Source organism: Daphnia pulicaria, chromosome 8 (genome assembly GCF_021234035.1).
Source record: "Daphnia pulicaria isolate SC F1-1A chromosome 8, SC_F0-13Bv2, whole genome shotgun sequence".
NCBI classification, from domain to species: domain Eukaryota; kingdom Metazoa; phylum Arthropoda; class Branchiopoda; order Diplostraca; family Daphniidae; genus Daphnia; species Daphnia pulicaria.
The window spans coordinates 14146795-14163789 of NC_060920.1; the positions used below are offsets into that span (position 1 = coordinate 14146795).

The 16995-nt window shown below is 42.0% G+C and overlaps 1 protein-coding gene across 3 annotated transcripts; it reads right to left on the bottom strand.

Moving 5' to 3' along the window:
* Positions 1–12173: 12173 nt before the first annotated feature.
* Positions 12174–15942, bottom strand: LOC124312138 (mitochondrial glutamate carrier 1-like). Of its 3 annotated transcripts, none has more exons than XM_046776626.1 (8): positions 15713–15942; positions 14352–14444; positions 14163–14294; positions 14045–14100; positions 13884–13977; positions 13641–13816; positions 13347–13579; positions 12174–13272 (listed from the first exon to the last, which is right to left on the bottom strand). In XM_046776626.1, the coding sequence occupies exons 2-8, from the start codon at positions 14378–14380 to the stop codon at positions 12901–12903; spliced, it is 1092 nt and encodes a 363-aa protein (XP_046632582.1). In that variant the 5' UTR covers positions 14381–14444; positions 15713–15942; the 3' UTR covers positions 12174–12900. The 3 variants fall into 3 exon arrangements, with proteins under 3 accessions (XP_046632582.1, XP_046632583.1, XP_046632581.1); XM_046776627.1 differs by lacking the exon at positions 15713–15942 and adding an exon at positions 15017–15596; XM_046776625.1 differs by lacking the exon at positions 15713–15942 and adding an exon at positions 14718–14975.
* Positions 15943–16995: the final 1053 nt, after the last annotated feature.

A 16995-nucleotide genomic window follows, 5' to 3' on the forward strand; every position in this document is an offset into this window, starting at 1 on the left:
ATCCAAGAGTGGCACACAACAACAACAACAACACACATTTTTTTTTTGTGTTGTTGTTGTTGGAGGGAGGGGGGATAAGCTTTTGTGTGTACGCAATAATAGTCGAAGAAACTGGGAAGACGATGGTGAACAAAAAAAAGGGGAAAAAATGAAAATGAAAAATGTGAATGCGCGACTGCGCGCTACGGGGGAACACCATTCGATTTTATTGTTGAAAACAAAACAAAAAGAAAAATCGATCCGTTTTTTTTGTTGTTGTTGTATTTTTTATTCCTTTGTGACTCTGGTCGTGTGTTGACCGTGTCCGCAGTTCTCTGCCATGGCCATCAACTTTGGGGTTAATTACATCGACGTTATTGTTCCTTTCTTTTCCTTCCCAAAAGGTCAATTATACGAGTTCCCCTGCTTTGAACAGTGTTTCACATCATCGACACTGTGTGTAACCCCCCCCCCCCCCTTCGTTTCTCAGAAGGATCGTCCGTCTGTTGATTTCGTGTCTTTTTTATTTTTTATTATTTTTTTTATTATTGAAATTAATCAACTGTAAGTTGAGGGGAGAATTGAAGGAGAAAAAAATGGATAGACACAACCACCAGAACCCCAAGAAAAGCAGATTTCTGCTGATTAATTCAACGACACAACAAAAGAAGTCCCCCCAGCATATCTCCGTCCCATTTGTGGTCGGTCGTGAATAACGCGGAATCGGGGCGCTCTCGAACCCGTTCGATTGCCCGCTGACTTGTCTCAGCTCTTTTTTTTTTTTAATTCTATTTCTTTTCATAGAAATTTTCGAGTTAATAATTCAACCCCCCATTTATACTTTGTTCCTCCTTTATTCTTTTCTTCTCATCTCCACTGGGGTTTTAGATTTGAAATATTGACCACCATTTCTCAAGTAAAGATTCGGATTGGATATTCTACATTTTTTTTTCAAAAATATTTGGGGTATTTTTTATTTTGTTGGTCTTGTTTTGTTTCGCGGCGAGCGTGTCGAAAAAGAAATGAAAAGAGGCGGAGAGTCGCGTCTTTGATGAAGCGTGGAAACATTTGTAACGCGGAAACAGTTTTTTCTTCTTTTCCTTTTCGGTTTCCTATAGCACTCGAACATTTTCTAATGGAACCAAAAAATATGTTTCTTCCCCCCATCGTTTATTCTCTCCCCCAAAAAAGAAAAGAAAAACGAACGCGAGCCCAGCATGGAGGAATCCCGAAACAAAACAAAACAGAAGAAAGAAAAGAAACAAAAAAACTCATTCCGGCTGCCGGAATTTGTTCTTCTTAACCCACCCTTCAACTTACTGAGTTACTTAATCAAAGTCAACTGTATCCGTTGATTTGTTCAGCCAAAGCTGTGTGCCCTCGATCCTCCTACAACTTACATACTAGTTTATATATACCTAATGCTATATGTATAACGTCTAAATGTTTATCGCTGTTTTAAGCTGAAGAATTCGATTGCGTTATTTAGTTTATTTAGTCAAATCTTCTCCGTCTGTTTTTTTATTTGTCTTCTTCTCTCCCGATTGCCTTTTATTGACACTCAGACTGCTGTGAATTTCTATAAGGAAGTTTACAAAACCGAACGACGTACGACGATCGAAGGCCTCTCGCTCCTGGTCTGTCTGTGATGTGTGTCTCTCTACAAGTATAGAAAAGTATCGCCCGTCAGCCGTGATGAATTGTCCGTTGTATTTCGGGTCAGTCTTGTAGCGCTCTGACCATCGAGGGGTCGGCTTCTTCGTCTTCTTCGTCTTCTTCGTCGTCTTGGTGCTACTATTCTATTCTGAATATGTTGCGCTCGTATTGATTGGGAATCAGTTGTTATTGATAACACGTGAGAGCGTCTGACCTGATTGATTGTGGTCTGTTCTCTGCCGGCTGGCGGCTGATACGTACGTGAGCCAACACAAGTATTTATTCCGATACGACCAAAACAACAAACAAACAAACAACAACCTAAATATACACGTAGAGCTTAGATAGATATTTTCTTCTATATAGCGTCGTATTATTGTTGGCCGTTGTATAGCCTTGTAAATCCAATTTTTCTTCTTCGAAAGACTTTGAATGCATTTCCTTTTTGAAATGATCAAATTTATTATTAGAAAAACATTTCCATTGGTCTCCTTATTTTTTTTTTCCTGGTCCCCTTGGTCTTTTTGGATGAATAATAATCGCCATTCATTGAATTTGATTTAGTTTTTTTATTTCTTTCCCCGGCCGCCGGCCTTTTTGATTTTTCTCATCCTGGGAATTTGAATGCGCATTCATTTTTATACCATCGTATTATATATATCTTATTACAGTAACACACACATGTACATAGAAAGAGAGAGAGAGAGAGAGACCTCTTTCTCCGGCTCAATGGCTCAGACAGCTTTTATCCAAACTGAGGGCTTTATGTTGTTAAACTGCCTACATAGATGACATCGTATGGCTGCTGCTTGTACGACTGGCCCTGCGCTGCCGTGCAACCACCAGCCAGTCCAGAAATCCACAGTGAAAAGGGTCTGATGATAACAACAACAACCAAAAAAGAGGGCCATCCGTAAGATATTCGACGCTCAAACTCAGTGGACTGAGCCCAAGTTATTGCTCGACTGATATTGCTCCTTCTTCGTCCCTCTATATGTGGATTTAATCCATTCAATAGGTGCGCGTATAGACGAGTCTGAGGGAAAGGCGCATTGAAAGGAGAAAAAAAAGTAGCGGCGTCTTCGGTTCGTCTTTCCACCTTTTTTTTTTAAATTTTACGATGATAAAAGAGTCACAGTCCAACGTCGTCGTTGAATTGAAATACTTTGCCAGTCTGAGCATTTTCAATCCGCTTGTTGGCTCTCCTACACCAACCTGCCCGAAATAGCCTAATCGCCTAAAGTGAGAGAAAATTGAATGGAACTGATCCAGGACGACTACATGCTGGAGTATAGAATATAATATATACCCCATTACTACCTACTGAGCGCCGGGATAATCTTCTCCTTGCACAGCAGCTCTCTCGCCGAGAGAGAAATGAAAAAGAAAGAAAAAAAAATATCTGATGGGCGCGCTGTTCAATGCTGTGTGTGTGTCTTATTTCTCTATTTCTGGTCTTGGTATAAAGATGGTCGGTCGGTTGGGTTCTTTTCTCTTTGTTTGACGCAATCCAGTTTTTCCTTATCGGGTAATATGACGGTGGTGTATATAGAGAAATTTAATGGGCAGCACGGCTATAAAGTTGCGCACACCACCACGACCGGGGCTGCTGCTGGCTGGCCGCGCCACCATCAAACAGCCGCCGCCGTCATAACTTTTGATGGCAATGGCGCGCTAATACTACGACTTGGGACTACTACTACACACACACACACACACACACGGGCAAGTCACAAGCCGAGGCGAATATTATATATATATACAAGCCGGACCAAAGTCCAACCAAACATTCAACGTTGGTCTAATCAAAGCTCCTAATCCCGCCAGCACATATAGCGAGCAGCTATATGTGCTCTCTCTCTCTTATTTCTTTCTATGGAATAATGACTTGATTTGGTAACTTTTTTTTTTTTTCCATCTCCTTGTGACTGGCTGCTGCTGCTTCTGCTCGTCTTCTTCTTCTTCTTCTTTTCTTCTTCTACCCTTTTCCGTCTTTAGCCTCAATTTTCGGGTCTCTGGCCACAGCCGGAATCCTGAAGCCCCTCGCTGTGATGAGAGACCGTGTCGGATGATGCTGTGGCCTATAGCCAGGACCAACCAACCACTCGTCGAGCTCGTCGAGTGGGCTCTTTTGTACATATACTTATTACTTTATGTATACCACCGTGGAATAACACAACGTATGTAATACCTGAGCAATGTCCATCACGGCTCACTCATCACGCATATATGAGGCCTTGGGTGCTGAATAGCCGCAGCGCCGAGCTGCATACCTTCACTCGGGTGATGGCACAATGCGAGAGCACCTGCGGGGCCCTCGCAGGAATGAAGGAAGAAGAAGAGAGTCGAGCTCTATTCTTGAGGCCTTTTTGCTACACAGAAAATGGCCTCCTAGCTGCCGAAGCGGTTCGGCGACTTTGTCTACAACCATCAAACAGCAATTAACGTTTTGAACGTGTACAGTCCACTGGACAAAAGAGGGCAATTACCTTCTCCGCCTTCTTTCCCCCCCTCTCTTCTTCACTCGCGGACGAGTTTATTCTTCTTCCAAGAGAGAGAGAGAGAGCTGGCCTTCCTAATCAAGACGTAATCACGCGCTGGATAACTCCGGCCGCATTCTTTTCATCGCTGTATCTACGAAACTAACTTGTATACGCTACACGAGTGGCATAACCAACGAAAGAAATTAAGAGCATAAGCACACACATGTGTATGGCCTATGTGATGAGCTGGGCATGATTACATGAGAAGTCTTGCTCAAATCTAATTCCCAGGTGAATATGACCGTGGCTAGGCGCATCACATACACTCGGGGAAAAGCAAGGAAAGAATAAGAAAAAAAAAGAAAACCCTCCCAAATAGAAAAAGAAAGAAGAGAGAGAGAACCACAAATTATATCGTGAAAATGTGTACGGGAGCCAAAAGAAGAAGGAACAGACGGTAGCAGCTAGCAGCGCGCATAGGTTTTGTCCATCCGGCAGGTCGACTCTGTAGCTGTGGCCATGTTGCTGGTTGTTGTGTGTATAGCGCGGCGGCATCATTTAAACGCGATTCAAGGTTATTAATAATATTCCATCTTTCTCTCTTTCTTCAGAAAGTTTTTCCCCCCTGTGTGTATGTGTTTGGTGTCTTTGTGTGAGCGAATGTGTCTGCTGTGTGGTGAATCTATTGAACAAATCCAAAAGAGATGGGGATGCTGTCTACCAGTCGTCCATCCAACACCTGCTGCTGCTGCCTACTGTTACATCTAACGATTGTACGAGTTGCATTTACCCCGTTCTCTCTCTCTCCGTCTAGCTCGACTCGATTTACGACGCAAAATGTGTGTATAAATATGTGGATGATGGAAGAAAAGAGCCGAATTTATATTTCTCGGTCAGTCGCGGTGGACACATTTTTTTTTTCTATCTCTCTCTCTCTTGTGGACGCGCGGGCGAAATAAACTAGTAGTACTAACAGAGTTCAAAGTGTGTTGGGTGAGCTACATATGGAGGGGAGAGTCACAGGTTGGGAAATTTATCTGACAGATTAATAACCCCCGAAGTGGGGAGGTGCTTCCACTTTCTTAGCTTCTATCTGCTAGCGCGCTGAGGATATAGCGCCCAGCAAACGAACGTTTTCATATAAAGGGGGTATAATGTGACGCGCGTTTCGACGGAGCCAGTGGCGATGATGATGATGATGATGCTGGGGCTGCTGGGCATGAGGACAAAAGACGTAAAAATATGTATATATATAAAAAAAGGGAAGCTCAGAAAGAAAAGAAATATGTTTTTTCTTAAAAAAAAGGCAGCAGCAGCAGCAGCAACCAAACATTTCAAAGAACCAAAGTATTTCTTTTCCTTCAAGAAAAGAAGTTGCTGCTGCTCGACACCTTTCGTTTCGGTATTTTTGTCCGTTCGGGAAATATTATTAAAGGTTCTCAATCTCCTCTATAGCTCTGCGCTCTCTACGCCGGTGCATGAGTTAATTGTTCATAAAAGCCTATCACAAAAAGAGATAAAAGGGCGGCTCAGCAAGCCGAACAATCTAACTCTATACTACCGAGTACTACTCAAACTCTATGCGGCTTCTATTAGATCCAGGCCCCCTTTTTTTCTTTTATTCTTATAGCATCACCTTCATTATTTCTGAACAATAATAAAAGCTCATCTCTGTGTGTGTGTTGCTCAGTCGATTGACCGTCTGTTCCGCATTTTTTCTTCCCACAAAGAAAAACAAAACAAAACAGTTGCGGAATTTTATGAAAAATAAATTATTACCTCAACTTAAATGTTTTTGGCTAAATCGAATATAGGTATAATATAGGCCTGGTTTCCGGGCTTGTCTGATTAACATCAAGACTTAACAATTCAGAGCTATACTGCCTTATTATATCGAGTTCCCCTTTCTTCTCTTTCTCTCTCTCTCACTAATAACGTCCTATTCATCCAGCGATAAATGTTTGTGTGCCGGAAGAAGATGGAGCGAGAGAATATATAGTTTCAGTAACATATATCCAACAACGAGCGATGTATATTAGACAAACCAAAAGCCCTGCTGAAAGTTGTACTACCTTTCAAACAGAGCGACGTGTGGTTGTTGTTGACAGCGGAAACGAGCGTTTCTTTTCAATCCGCTTTTGTTCCGATATAGAAAAAGACGTGATGAGACATTTTCACGCACCTTTTGGCTCATATCCCTTCGTCTCCTCCCCTAACAGACATTGACATTCATCCTCCTTTCCCCCCTCGTAAACACAGACGTATGCGTGTAATAATAATGCACACCTTTTTTTTTACCGACATATATCCCATCAGCAGTGGCTGCTGTTGTACTTACATCCTCTCTCTCTACACCACACAACACATAGTATGACTGTATATCCCATTAGCCTTCTATTCAAAGTCCTTTGTCGCCCCGTATCGGCATATTGACTCGAGATATATTCGTCACCATTTTTCCCCTGTGTCTACATGAGATCCACAGGTATATGGCCAGCGTTTTGAATACGGCCAACAGGTAGTGCACAGGCCGGGAAACCAGAAGGTGAATGCATATGGAAGAGGGGAGCCGAGGTTAATAAGCGAAAAGAAAAAAAGAAAATGTGTTACAAAAAAAGTGGTTAGTGAGAGAGGGGAGGATTTTGAAAGAGACGACAGACAAGTGTCACCAACAACACGCTAATAGAGCCTATACGTGTACAGTGTACACCATGTACCCCGGAAGTATATCGTCTATACATTTGTCATCCATGTGTCACGACTAATTGAAATTTCCCCGAAATGGATCGCATTCTTTTATGGCCTTGTATAACATTTACGCACCTTATGGCAGACCTTGACGTAACGAGTCTGGACCGACAAATGCAAACTGGTCATCACATCCCTGTGACAATGAATATCCGGATCACATGCATCTCGCACATGTCCTCCCCGACTGAAATTGTTTACTTTTCTTTTGAGTTTAATTTGCTGGCAATTAAAAGTAGCGCAATTTCATTGGAATTTGAAAGGAAAGTTGAGAGGAATTTAGGAATTTCAATAGCGAATCAATGGACTATCATAGAGCGGCTAATTTGAATAAGTGTTTCGATTGATTTCTAAATCCTTTTCTGCTCCTTTTCCGGCCAGCACTTTGAAGAATGTTTGGAATGGCACTGACCCACATGAGATTGACCCAGTAGTAGCAAAAAGGATCGAGCACAAAAGGCAGCAGCCCCATCCAAACACCCCCCCACCATCAACATATTTTGACTTTTCGGTGGTGGGCTGATAATCCGACAGTCGAATAAACACTATACCGATCTTTAGGCCTGTACAATAAAGCGCTAAAGGCCGAATAATAATAAAAAGAAGTGCATTGAGAAGCGCTGTCTTTCAAATATCTTTCATCCCCCCAGCAGTTGATGGTGTCGGCCATTGTCGAAATTGAAGGTACATAAAATAACAACAATACTCGGGTGATCTCTCTCTTTCTCGACGACGTCAATACATACAGACAGTTCCGATGTACTATACTATACAACTGCGTATAATAACGTCGACATCTTCTTCTCATTCTCCTGATATAGATTTCCGAGGGTGTGATGATAAGTGACTGAATAGCGCCCACGGTATTCCTTCTTCGCCTCGCCTACACACGCTGTACCTGTCAGCACCGTTTTTATGTGTCTGTTCTGGTTTGACACACCAACCGGATGATGTGATGAAAAAGGTAAAAAAGCTAAAAAATACCCTGAAATGAAAGCTACTAAGCTATGTATAGTTTAGTGACATTCATACGTCAACATATTTGGAAGTGCCTCCTGGTAGCGGCTCTTCCGGCTGTTGGTTCAAAACTGTACCGTATACTTTTTCCATGAAAGAATAAATTCCGCAGATGCTATTTTGGCTCACACAGTGTGCAGTAGCCTATAGTGGGATCGAGCCATTATTGTCGAGGAGCTTTAAAGAAAAGAAAAGGAAACCTCTAGGAAGAATTTAGTTGGCGTTGAATCGATTATCGTGTTTAGAATACACGGACCACCATCAGATGACTACGCGCTATGCACGCCAAAAGCTAGAAGACTGTTGAATGTAGCAGTAGCAGAAGAAGGGGGGGACTGTTGAATCAACTCTGATGAATAGAATTAGATGGGTTATTGAAGCTCCCATGAGTAACACAACAGTGTACATTGGGCACACAAATATTATGATCACCCGTTCAGAGTCGACGACGTTTGCCATATAGACTCTCTCTCTCTCTGCTGCTGCTTAAGAAAACAAAAAATTGAATGTGCTGTGGTGGTGGTCTATAGAAAATAATAAAAGAAAAGAAAAAAACGAACGTCGTGGGTCTAGTTGCAGCAGCATCTAACAAGTATATATAAACAGTCGCAGAGAAATGTGAATATAACTCTCGACAAACGCTGCTTGTTGGTGGTCGCCTCTATACAGAACGAGAGTCACACAATTCCCCGAGATGAGCCAGCAAAGACTTCAAAAATCATCATCAAGTGGCCATTGAATATCAAAAGTAGAGAAAGAAGCGTCGCATCTCTAAGAGCCGGCCAACAGCGGGGCGATATAATCCCGCCGTGGCAACCCCTAAACCTCTCCGTATTATAACAGGATAGCGCATCACGGCCGGCCCCGTTATCATATAGAATGCCTTGAAAAATCAAGCTCTGTTTGTTCAACTCTCTCGCTCTTGCCTTTTCGCTCTCAAAAGCTCCTCCTCTTTTCTTTTTCTTTTTCTTCTTCTTTTTGTTGTCAGTTTGCCACAGAATAAAAAGCAACAGCAGCCAGCAAGCAACAGCCTTCTCTCTCTCTCTCTCTCTCTCTTTCGATCATCGACGACGACGTTGATTTCGATTGTCTGCCAAGAAGAAAAGTTTCTGCTTCATCACGCAGAACTATACACGACCCCGGCGGGAGGACGAGCACAGCTAAAGAGAATAATAAAAGATCGCACCATCATTCTCCGATAGGTCGATCAAACACGGACTCTAAAATAGAATTCAGAAATAAAATAAAATATAATATAAAAAATATAAAGAACAAGAATAAGAAGAAAAAAAGGGACACCAAAGCCCAAAGCCAGAAGCGAAAAAAATAAAAATCAGTTTTGCTGTATGTACACTTCTTCTTCTCCTTGACTCTTGACAGAGAAAAGTTAGTTATCCGCCAGGATAATGGAATCTCCTTTTACGGAGTTGAACAACAAGTGGCAGGTCGAGTCGGCAACGCCAACCAACTCACACACACAGAAAAAACGAGAGAGAAAGAGCTTCTTCTTCTTCTTCCTTGTATTATTCTTTTTCTTTTTTTCTTTCCCAACTTTTCTACCTCGACTGTAATTACAGACCTGTCCGTAGCTCACGTGTCAAATGGCCGCAAAAGTCCCGACCGGGCTCGAACCGTCTTGTCTTCTTGTTGGACCCCACTGGTGAGCGCCCCAGACTCTCAGGCAGGTAAACCTCGTCGGCGTGCGGCTCTCCATTCATCACACCGAAACTTTTATTTTTGGTTTTCTTTCTTTTTCCTTTTTTTTCTCTCTCTCCTACGCCAGTTTTCTTCCAACATACTTGAATAATCAACACTCGCTGCCAGTTGTACTGTACACAGACGGACCGACCGCTGCTGCTGCTGCGCTTTCGCTCCTGCTGTTGTTAAGACTTCCAAAAATCTTTAAACCGTTTCCCCCTTCCTTTTGCTGGCCTCACTGGGATTTTTTTTTTTTCCTCCTGTCAGTTGACGGCTTAAGGGTGGCCAATTTTCAAATGGATTTCCAAAGGCAGCGCAGAGTAGTAGCCGCCTCGGTACTATGTCTTTTTCACCATCCAGTAAAAATAGAGACTCCTGGTTATTGCGTCAGTTATTCAAATGCACGTTATACGCTGGGTGCGCGTGTGTGTGTGTTTAACGCATTGCAACGGCCGAGCCGAGTGAGCTGATGTGTACTTTTGTCTTATCTTGATGGATCGTCAGTTAAGTTTACAAGTTGCTCGTCAACACGGACAAGATTTTGGGTTGTTGTTCTTTCTCACGCCATCGACTGGTGCCGCGCGCAGACGGGAATTCACGTTGAATATTTATGAATTCACGCGTGATTCGATACCACTAAATGCAGTACCAATCGCAGATCGATCCGATTGGTCACGGTCAAATACTCCCGACTCGGAATTTTTCTCGAAAAGTAATTTTCCCTTTCCATCGCGTGAAATTGCTGTTAATGTTACTAACATTTGTTGATTCGATTGAATTGCACCTGGAACTAATTCGAAAACGAACCAACCACGGCCGACCCGATAGCCATAGATCATTGTCTGTGATTACAACGCTCACGAATAACTCGGGAGAATTGTTGTTTGGTTTTGAGTCGCGAACGGTGTTTAAGCGAACAAACAGAGTCATGTGATGGAACAGAGTTGTCATCCTCATTAGTAAGCGGCTTCTTCTTCTTCTTCTTCTTCTTTACGACGTAGAAGATGGCGCTTTTGTTGCCGTGGCATTTCCCCCCCGACTCTTTTTACAACTTACCGAGCGTGAAAATGAATAGGCGGGTGGCGGCGTCGTTCAATGTCGTCGTCGACGTCGGCTCAACCCTTCAAAAAGTCTGAGATATATACGCCGTGTTCGCTGGCTCATCTCTTATTTTGCCTTTTCTCTTGCGCCTCGACTCGCCTTAATTTATTGAACAGCCAGGCAGAGCCCAGATTCCGCCCTAAAATGTTGCCTATACTACACCCATGTTTAGCAGTAAGTATTTATATTACCTGGCAACTTGATTTAATACTTGTATAGCACTACACCTTGGCTGCCGTTTTCTGCCACCTATTGGTCGTCAGGTAAACCCCGCCAGGTAAAAATTACCCAAAAAGAAACGAAAACAAAAAATCCTTTCCGAAATGAGAGAAGAAAGTGTGGCGATGGCTACACATTCGCTTCGTTTTATTTTTCCAGTACAAATCTGAAAATTGACCGCAAAGTTGTGAAAGTGACAGACGGACACGGACATGAACACAGAGAAAACGAGCAGTTCTCTCGTTTTAATTTCCCCCCTTCGCCGTTCCAAGGAACGAAAACGATGAAAAGGTTGAAAAGGCATTTCTCGGATACAAATATTAGGACTAGTCGTTAAAAGGAAAAGGGGTTTTTTAATTGCGCACGGAGAGAATGGACCGCGAGGGGATTTAAAAAAGAAAAAAAAAAGAAAGAAAAATCTGATCTGCTCCGTTATATTTATTGCCATCGTCATTACGGGAGTAAATAGAACGCGGCCTGAATCCTTGATGCCCATCCTGTTCGAAAACAGAATCAGACAGTCCCGCTGAGTTGAGAGATGAGGGGTTTAGCGCAAACGAGAAGCAGAGAAAAAGAAAGACGCAATTAAGTCAGATGACAATGTGAAGGGCGAAATAAGAGCGAGAGCGATTTAGGAGACGCCGATGAGCACACGCAGCAACTATTAAAGACTCGAGGATTTATTCCAATTTTTATCAAAAACCGCCGCTCCGGGTCCCGCCGGTCACGCCAAACAACGGGGCTGAGTTTAGGAGTGGAGAGTGCGAGGCCAATTAACACCACCCAACGGGTTGCAACGGACTGGCTGCGGCTGCCGATGCCGGCACGCCGGACCCTTAAAAGAAGAGGCTCATGAAAATAAATAAATGGAATGAGTCCGGCAACAGGTGATTTCGGCTTGCTGTGCCGGCCCGCTCCATTATCCATTGCCGCGCGTGATGTGTGAATTCATCCATTCGAGAGCGCGCGGGGAAGCTGTCGCGGGAAAAAATTTGAAGAAATAAAAAAAGGAAAAAAAAAATGTGCTCGGCACTCCTAACCGACGCAAAGCAAAACGCTTCAATCATCCGCAGAAGAAGCGTCCGCTGTCCGGTTGTTGGGGCCCCCTTTTGTTATAATTGCCCAGTTTTTTCTCCTCTTCTCCTTTCCTTCCATACATCTCTCTCTTGCGCATGGCAGATGGCGCCTCATTCCGCGGCAAAATAAATAAATATTCAAAAGAAGAAGATAAAGAAAATACGTTATGGGGATTAAAAAAGACACAAAAACAAATTAAAACAACAAATTTATAGCGGAGAACCGAAGCGTTTGGATGCTTACACTCAACACTGGTCGGGTCCCACGTATGAAATTGTATTCAATAAGGTAAATTATAATAAAGCGTAAAGGACTCAAAATTATTGTTCCAAAAAGAAAAAAAAGGCTACTAAAGTATATCACTGGCTTGTATAACAAGCCAGAAGGAAGTCTCCATACCGAAAGAGCTCCTTAAGTTCAAATGTGTAAGAACATGGAGTGAACAGACGATCAACATGAGTGATAACAATCCTTTTGACAGGAAATAAAGAGAAGACGGCGGCAGGAAGCTGATGTTAAGGTTATTGTGTAAAAAAAAATTATAATAATGATTGGATCCCCAAATTACTAACAAAGTTAATTCCATCACAACAAAAGGTGATAAAATGAACATCATTTTTTACTCAATCTAGTATAACGCCGGTAAAAATCCAGCACAGTAAAAAGAAACAAAATGTGCCCAATTGCACCCTATTGCCTAAAGCATTAACAGTATTTGTTATTCTCTGACGAGATTCGCTCTTAATTATCCAAAGAAACGCTAAACTTGGTTCCTCTCAATATTGCCCCTTGAACCAAAGTAATTTTATCTTTTTAGAAAAGAATTAATATGATTTCGGCCCATTTCTTTAACTTGATAAAGAATAAAAAACAAGAAACTTTGTTTTAAGAGCCTGGAAATGAATTGATGGAGTGTTGCGCTTTACTTGGACGTGTTGACCCCGAGCAGGTATTCACCGACGCCGAGATAGTAGACAGTCTGAGCGATGCCGAAAAGAGGAGCGATGACCAGGACACGGCAGCCACCGCCTTTGAAGAAGGCGCGATATCCTTCTTCACGCATAATTTTCATCACGGCGTCACCAATGCCGTGATAGCGAGGGATTTCCGCAGCGGGGATCCCACTGGGTTGATGGAGGCTGCGTGCGACACCTCCTCCTTTAGCCTCGCCACTCGCGTTGAGGAATGCTAACTTATGCGGATCCCTAGATTGGGAATGAGGTTTCATCAACACGGAAGACGGTCCAGGAGTTCCTTTACCTCCGCCTGGAACCTCTTTCGATTGACCCTGGGCCTGTAAACGTGATTCAATCCGTTATTTACTTTTCCAATCATCATTTTCTTTGGCGAGTTAAATCACGTTCATACCTGTAGACGCGTTTTAACGACGTCAATCGGGTTGACGGCTACAGCGGCAAAGCCTCCAGCAGCGCAACCTGATATGAACGACCAGTAGAACGGAGCCTCACAGGTGACCAAGTCGGTCCCTTGCTGGTTAGATCCTAGAGACTTCAAATGCGCAAACAGCGGGAAGTAAATGATTGAGAAGCTGACGTCACGCATGATGGTGGACAAGCAGCCACGGTACAAACCCCGAAGTCCTGTTGTAAAGATCGAAAGGTTAGATACGGTATACTAAACGTTTTCGTACATTCAGATTACCTTGAGAGGAGATCAGGTCTGTGGCGAGGCGTAGGGCCGACGTACGAGGCCCACTGGTGCTCTGCTGGGCGCTCAACTGCATTTTTATCTTAAGGAGTTCCATCGGAGTTGTTATCACAGTCTGACACAAACCAGCAGTTCCGCCTGCAATCATTTCCCTCGGCAATGTTAATTTCCTGGGATAAGTTCAGAACGTTCAGTATGCGTCGTTAAAAAATCAATAAACTTCCTGCCTCAATATACCCTTGCTTGTTCAGTAATACGTAACGGAAAGCGTCGTTTGCAGTCAGTTTAATAGCTTTTTCGGGAGTTACTAACAAAATATTAACAGCAGAGCCTAATGAAGAAACAAAGAGTTTATAAATAAAATAGGTATGCATGTAGAAACAATGGGTAATGTATACCTCTGTACATGCCCAAGTATCCACTGGCTCGGTAAGACTTTTTAAAGCAATCTAACCTGTAGAAATGAATATGTTTTTTTTTAAGGAGAGATTTGGGTAAAATTACAATAGGAATTACATATTCTTATATTGTTTTTCACCGGTTGATGAGTTCTGGTTTTGGAGTCTTGTTTTGACTAGATCAATTGGGTAAACAATGGAAACACCTACAATTCCAGCAATCCCGCCATTGAGAATTTTACTGAAAAGACTGAGATAAAAAATTGGTTAGGATAATAATGACTAACAAGAAAGAAAAATTACTTACGGGAATTGAGTTTTCTTCTCTAGAGCCATTTGAGCTGATACTTCTGTTTTCTGTATGCTTAACGTTGAATAATATGCTTATGCGATGAAATATCTGCAGAAAAAGTAGGAAGGTGAGTTTGGTTGGCAACAGCAATTATGTACTGGTTGTAAAAAGCCTTAGGGTCTAAACTGAAAGATAATAATGTCTAATATTGACAAACAAACAAAATACGTTCGACGACTTCAACCAGCAAAGAACAAACGTTGTGCTATCTCAATAAAGATAGCATTAAACAATCGAAGGCGATTTCTGAATAGAGTAGAAACCTATAAATCTGGCCCAACTAGGCATTTAAAAAATAGGACAACAAAGCAATAAATGTACCAGGTGAAAGGAGGAAATTTAACACAGCCTCGTAGACGTTCATATAAGTGCAGACTAGTTGTTGTTTAGGACTAAAATGTTCGTCTGTTCCAAGCTATCTATCGATTTTTAGCTGCTATCGCAAATCGCAATTCCAAGAATTTAGCCGTCAATACAAATAGGTGGACTTTTCAAAAATAGGCTCACGCAAACTCAAGGACCTCTCATGAAATGTTGATCCAGTTTAAAAAGATTTTGCCACAGAGCGGGGAGCGGTATATTTTTAACCGTTGAAAAAGTGAAAAGCTGACGCGTTGTACCGTGAAGTTATTGGATACACCAAGCGACCTTATTATTTAGCAGTTCTAGCAAGTCTTGTGTATAGATGTTAGTAACAGTGGAATCCGAGACGTACGTTTCCTTGTTTATTCAACTGTTTATTATATCCTTTGGACACGGCAACGGACAATCATGCCAAACCCAAAACTAACTAATAAATCTATGACTAGAGGCCAGCAGAGAGATGGAAAAAAAGAAGAGATAGTTTGATGATTGACATGTGACAGCGAATATATCTCTCGAAGATAAATTACTCGTCACGCAGTCGTGAACGAACGTGAACGAAACATTAGTCTGAAAATGGCGGACCGGGAATTCAGGATGTGATGCAATCGCTTAAAAAACCTCTCCCGCAACAGTATGGCTTAAAGGGGACCACAGCAAGCGTAGGAGTCACATATATTACATGTGAAATATTTCTGGAACCGATAGAAAGCGCCTTTCCCGTAATATGCGTGAAATCGCTTACATCATCCGAACAAATACTAGTACAGCTTCTTAATGGGCGGAAACACGCAAAAAAATTTCCAGGGCAATTGGTTAAAAAATTGGTCAGTGAATTTGAACTGTATCACTAAAAACATGCAAACCCAAAAAAAAAAAAAACAAAACAAAACAAAACAAACAAAAAAACAAACAAACAAAACAAACAAAAAATGTAAATGCAGTACCGGTACCGTATGAAAAACACAGGCAATAAGAGCGGTCGCAGGGTAGCTATAAGTTTTGGGAAACCTCCTTTACTGTCGATTTTTAAAATCAAAGAAACGGACTGTAAAACTTGTTCGTATCTTTTAACCGTAAGTTTGTCCAATCAGTTTTATGCTATACGTTCTTAAAGCTGCACCTGCATCACACGTTGTGGTTTAATGAAAGGCCGAATGAGAAAGGCAGGAACGGACCGCAAAGCCAACACTCACACTCGAATTTTGGTACTCAAAATGTTGGATGTCAGCAGAATTTCAAAATAACCACGTATATGGCACGCCGAAAGGGTCACAAAAATGTAAAAAAAAAAAAAAAAAAAAAAGTTTCGTCGCAACGCCATCTAGTGGTAAAATATAGAACTACACGAATAAATTCTTCCACAAAAAGGCGGAAATTTTTAATTTTCTCTGCCATAGTCGGACATTTAGAATATTTAAAATTCAATAGTTCTATTGTCGAACATGAAAATAATTAAAAATTTATTGGAGTTCTATTGTCGCTTAGTGGAGTTCTACTGTTGGGCACTGGGGTTCTATTGTCGGGTATTTTTAATAATATTCAAAAAAGGAGTTTTACTGTGGTTGGGTACTATAGTGGGTAAGTGTAAAATGTAATTTGTTATGTAGTAATTGAGGAGTGGTAGCGCGTAAAGTGACACTTAATAGAAGATATTCGTACTTCCGGACAAATGTCATCCTTCGTCTGCTTTTTTCTTTTTACTTTTTGGATGATGGAGAAAGGGCTTAAAATGTTCAAAATTAAATTTTTTTGTATATTTTCAACATTTTCCAACTGATGCAGTGTTTATTAAATTATTTTCAATTACCACTGTAGAGTTCAACACTGATGCAGACGGACCGGCCAGTTTGCATGTCCTTCACGCTTGAAGGTCGCGGGGAACATTACGTAAAACTGTCAATGCGGTGGTGTAGAGGTTGGGTGAGAACTGGACGTGCTGCATCATTATCAAGCAGGTACAAAAGCCGCAAGGCTCAGCCATTTGCCCCATTTGGTAATCATTTTGATTTTAGTTTTGTTTGATTTTGGTTTTTGTAGACCCATCCCCAGCAACGTCAACCTAAAGAAGGAAAGCCCAGTTTGCATTTCCTTCACTTTCGAAGGTCACGGAGATCATTCATTACGTAAAACGTGCCATGTGATGGCGGAGAGGTTGGGTGAGAACGACACGTGTAACATCATTATCAAGCAAGTAAAAAAGCCGCAAGGCTTTAGAGGTGGGTCAGGGTGAGAA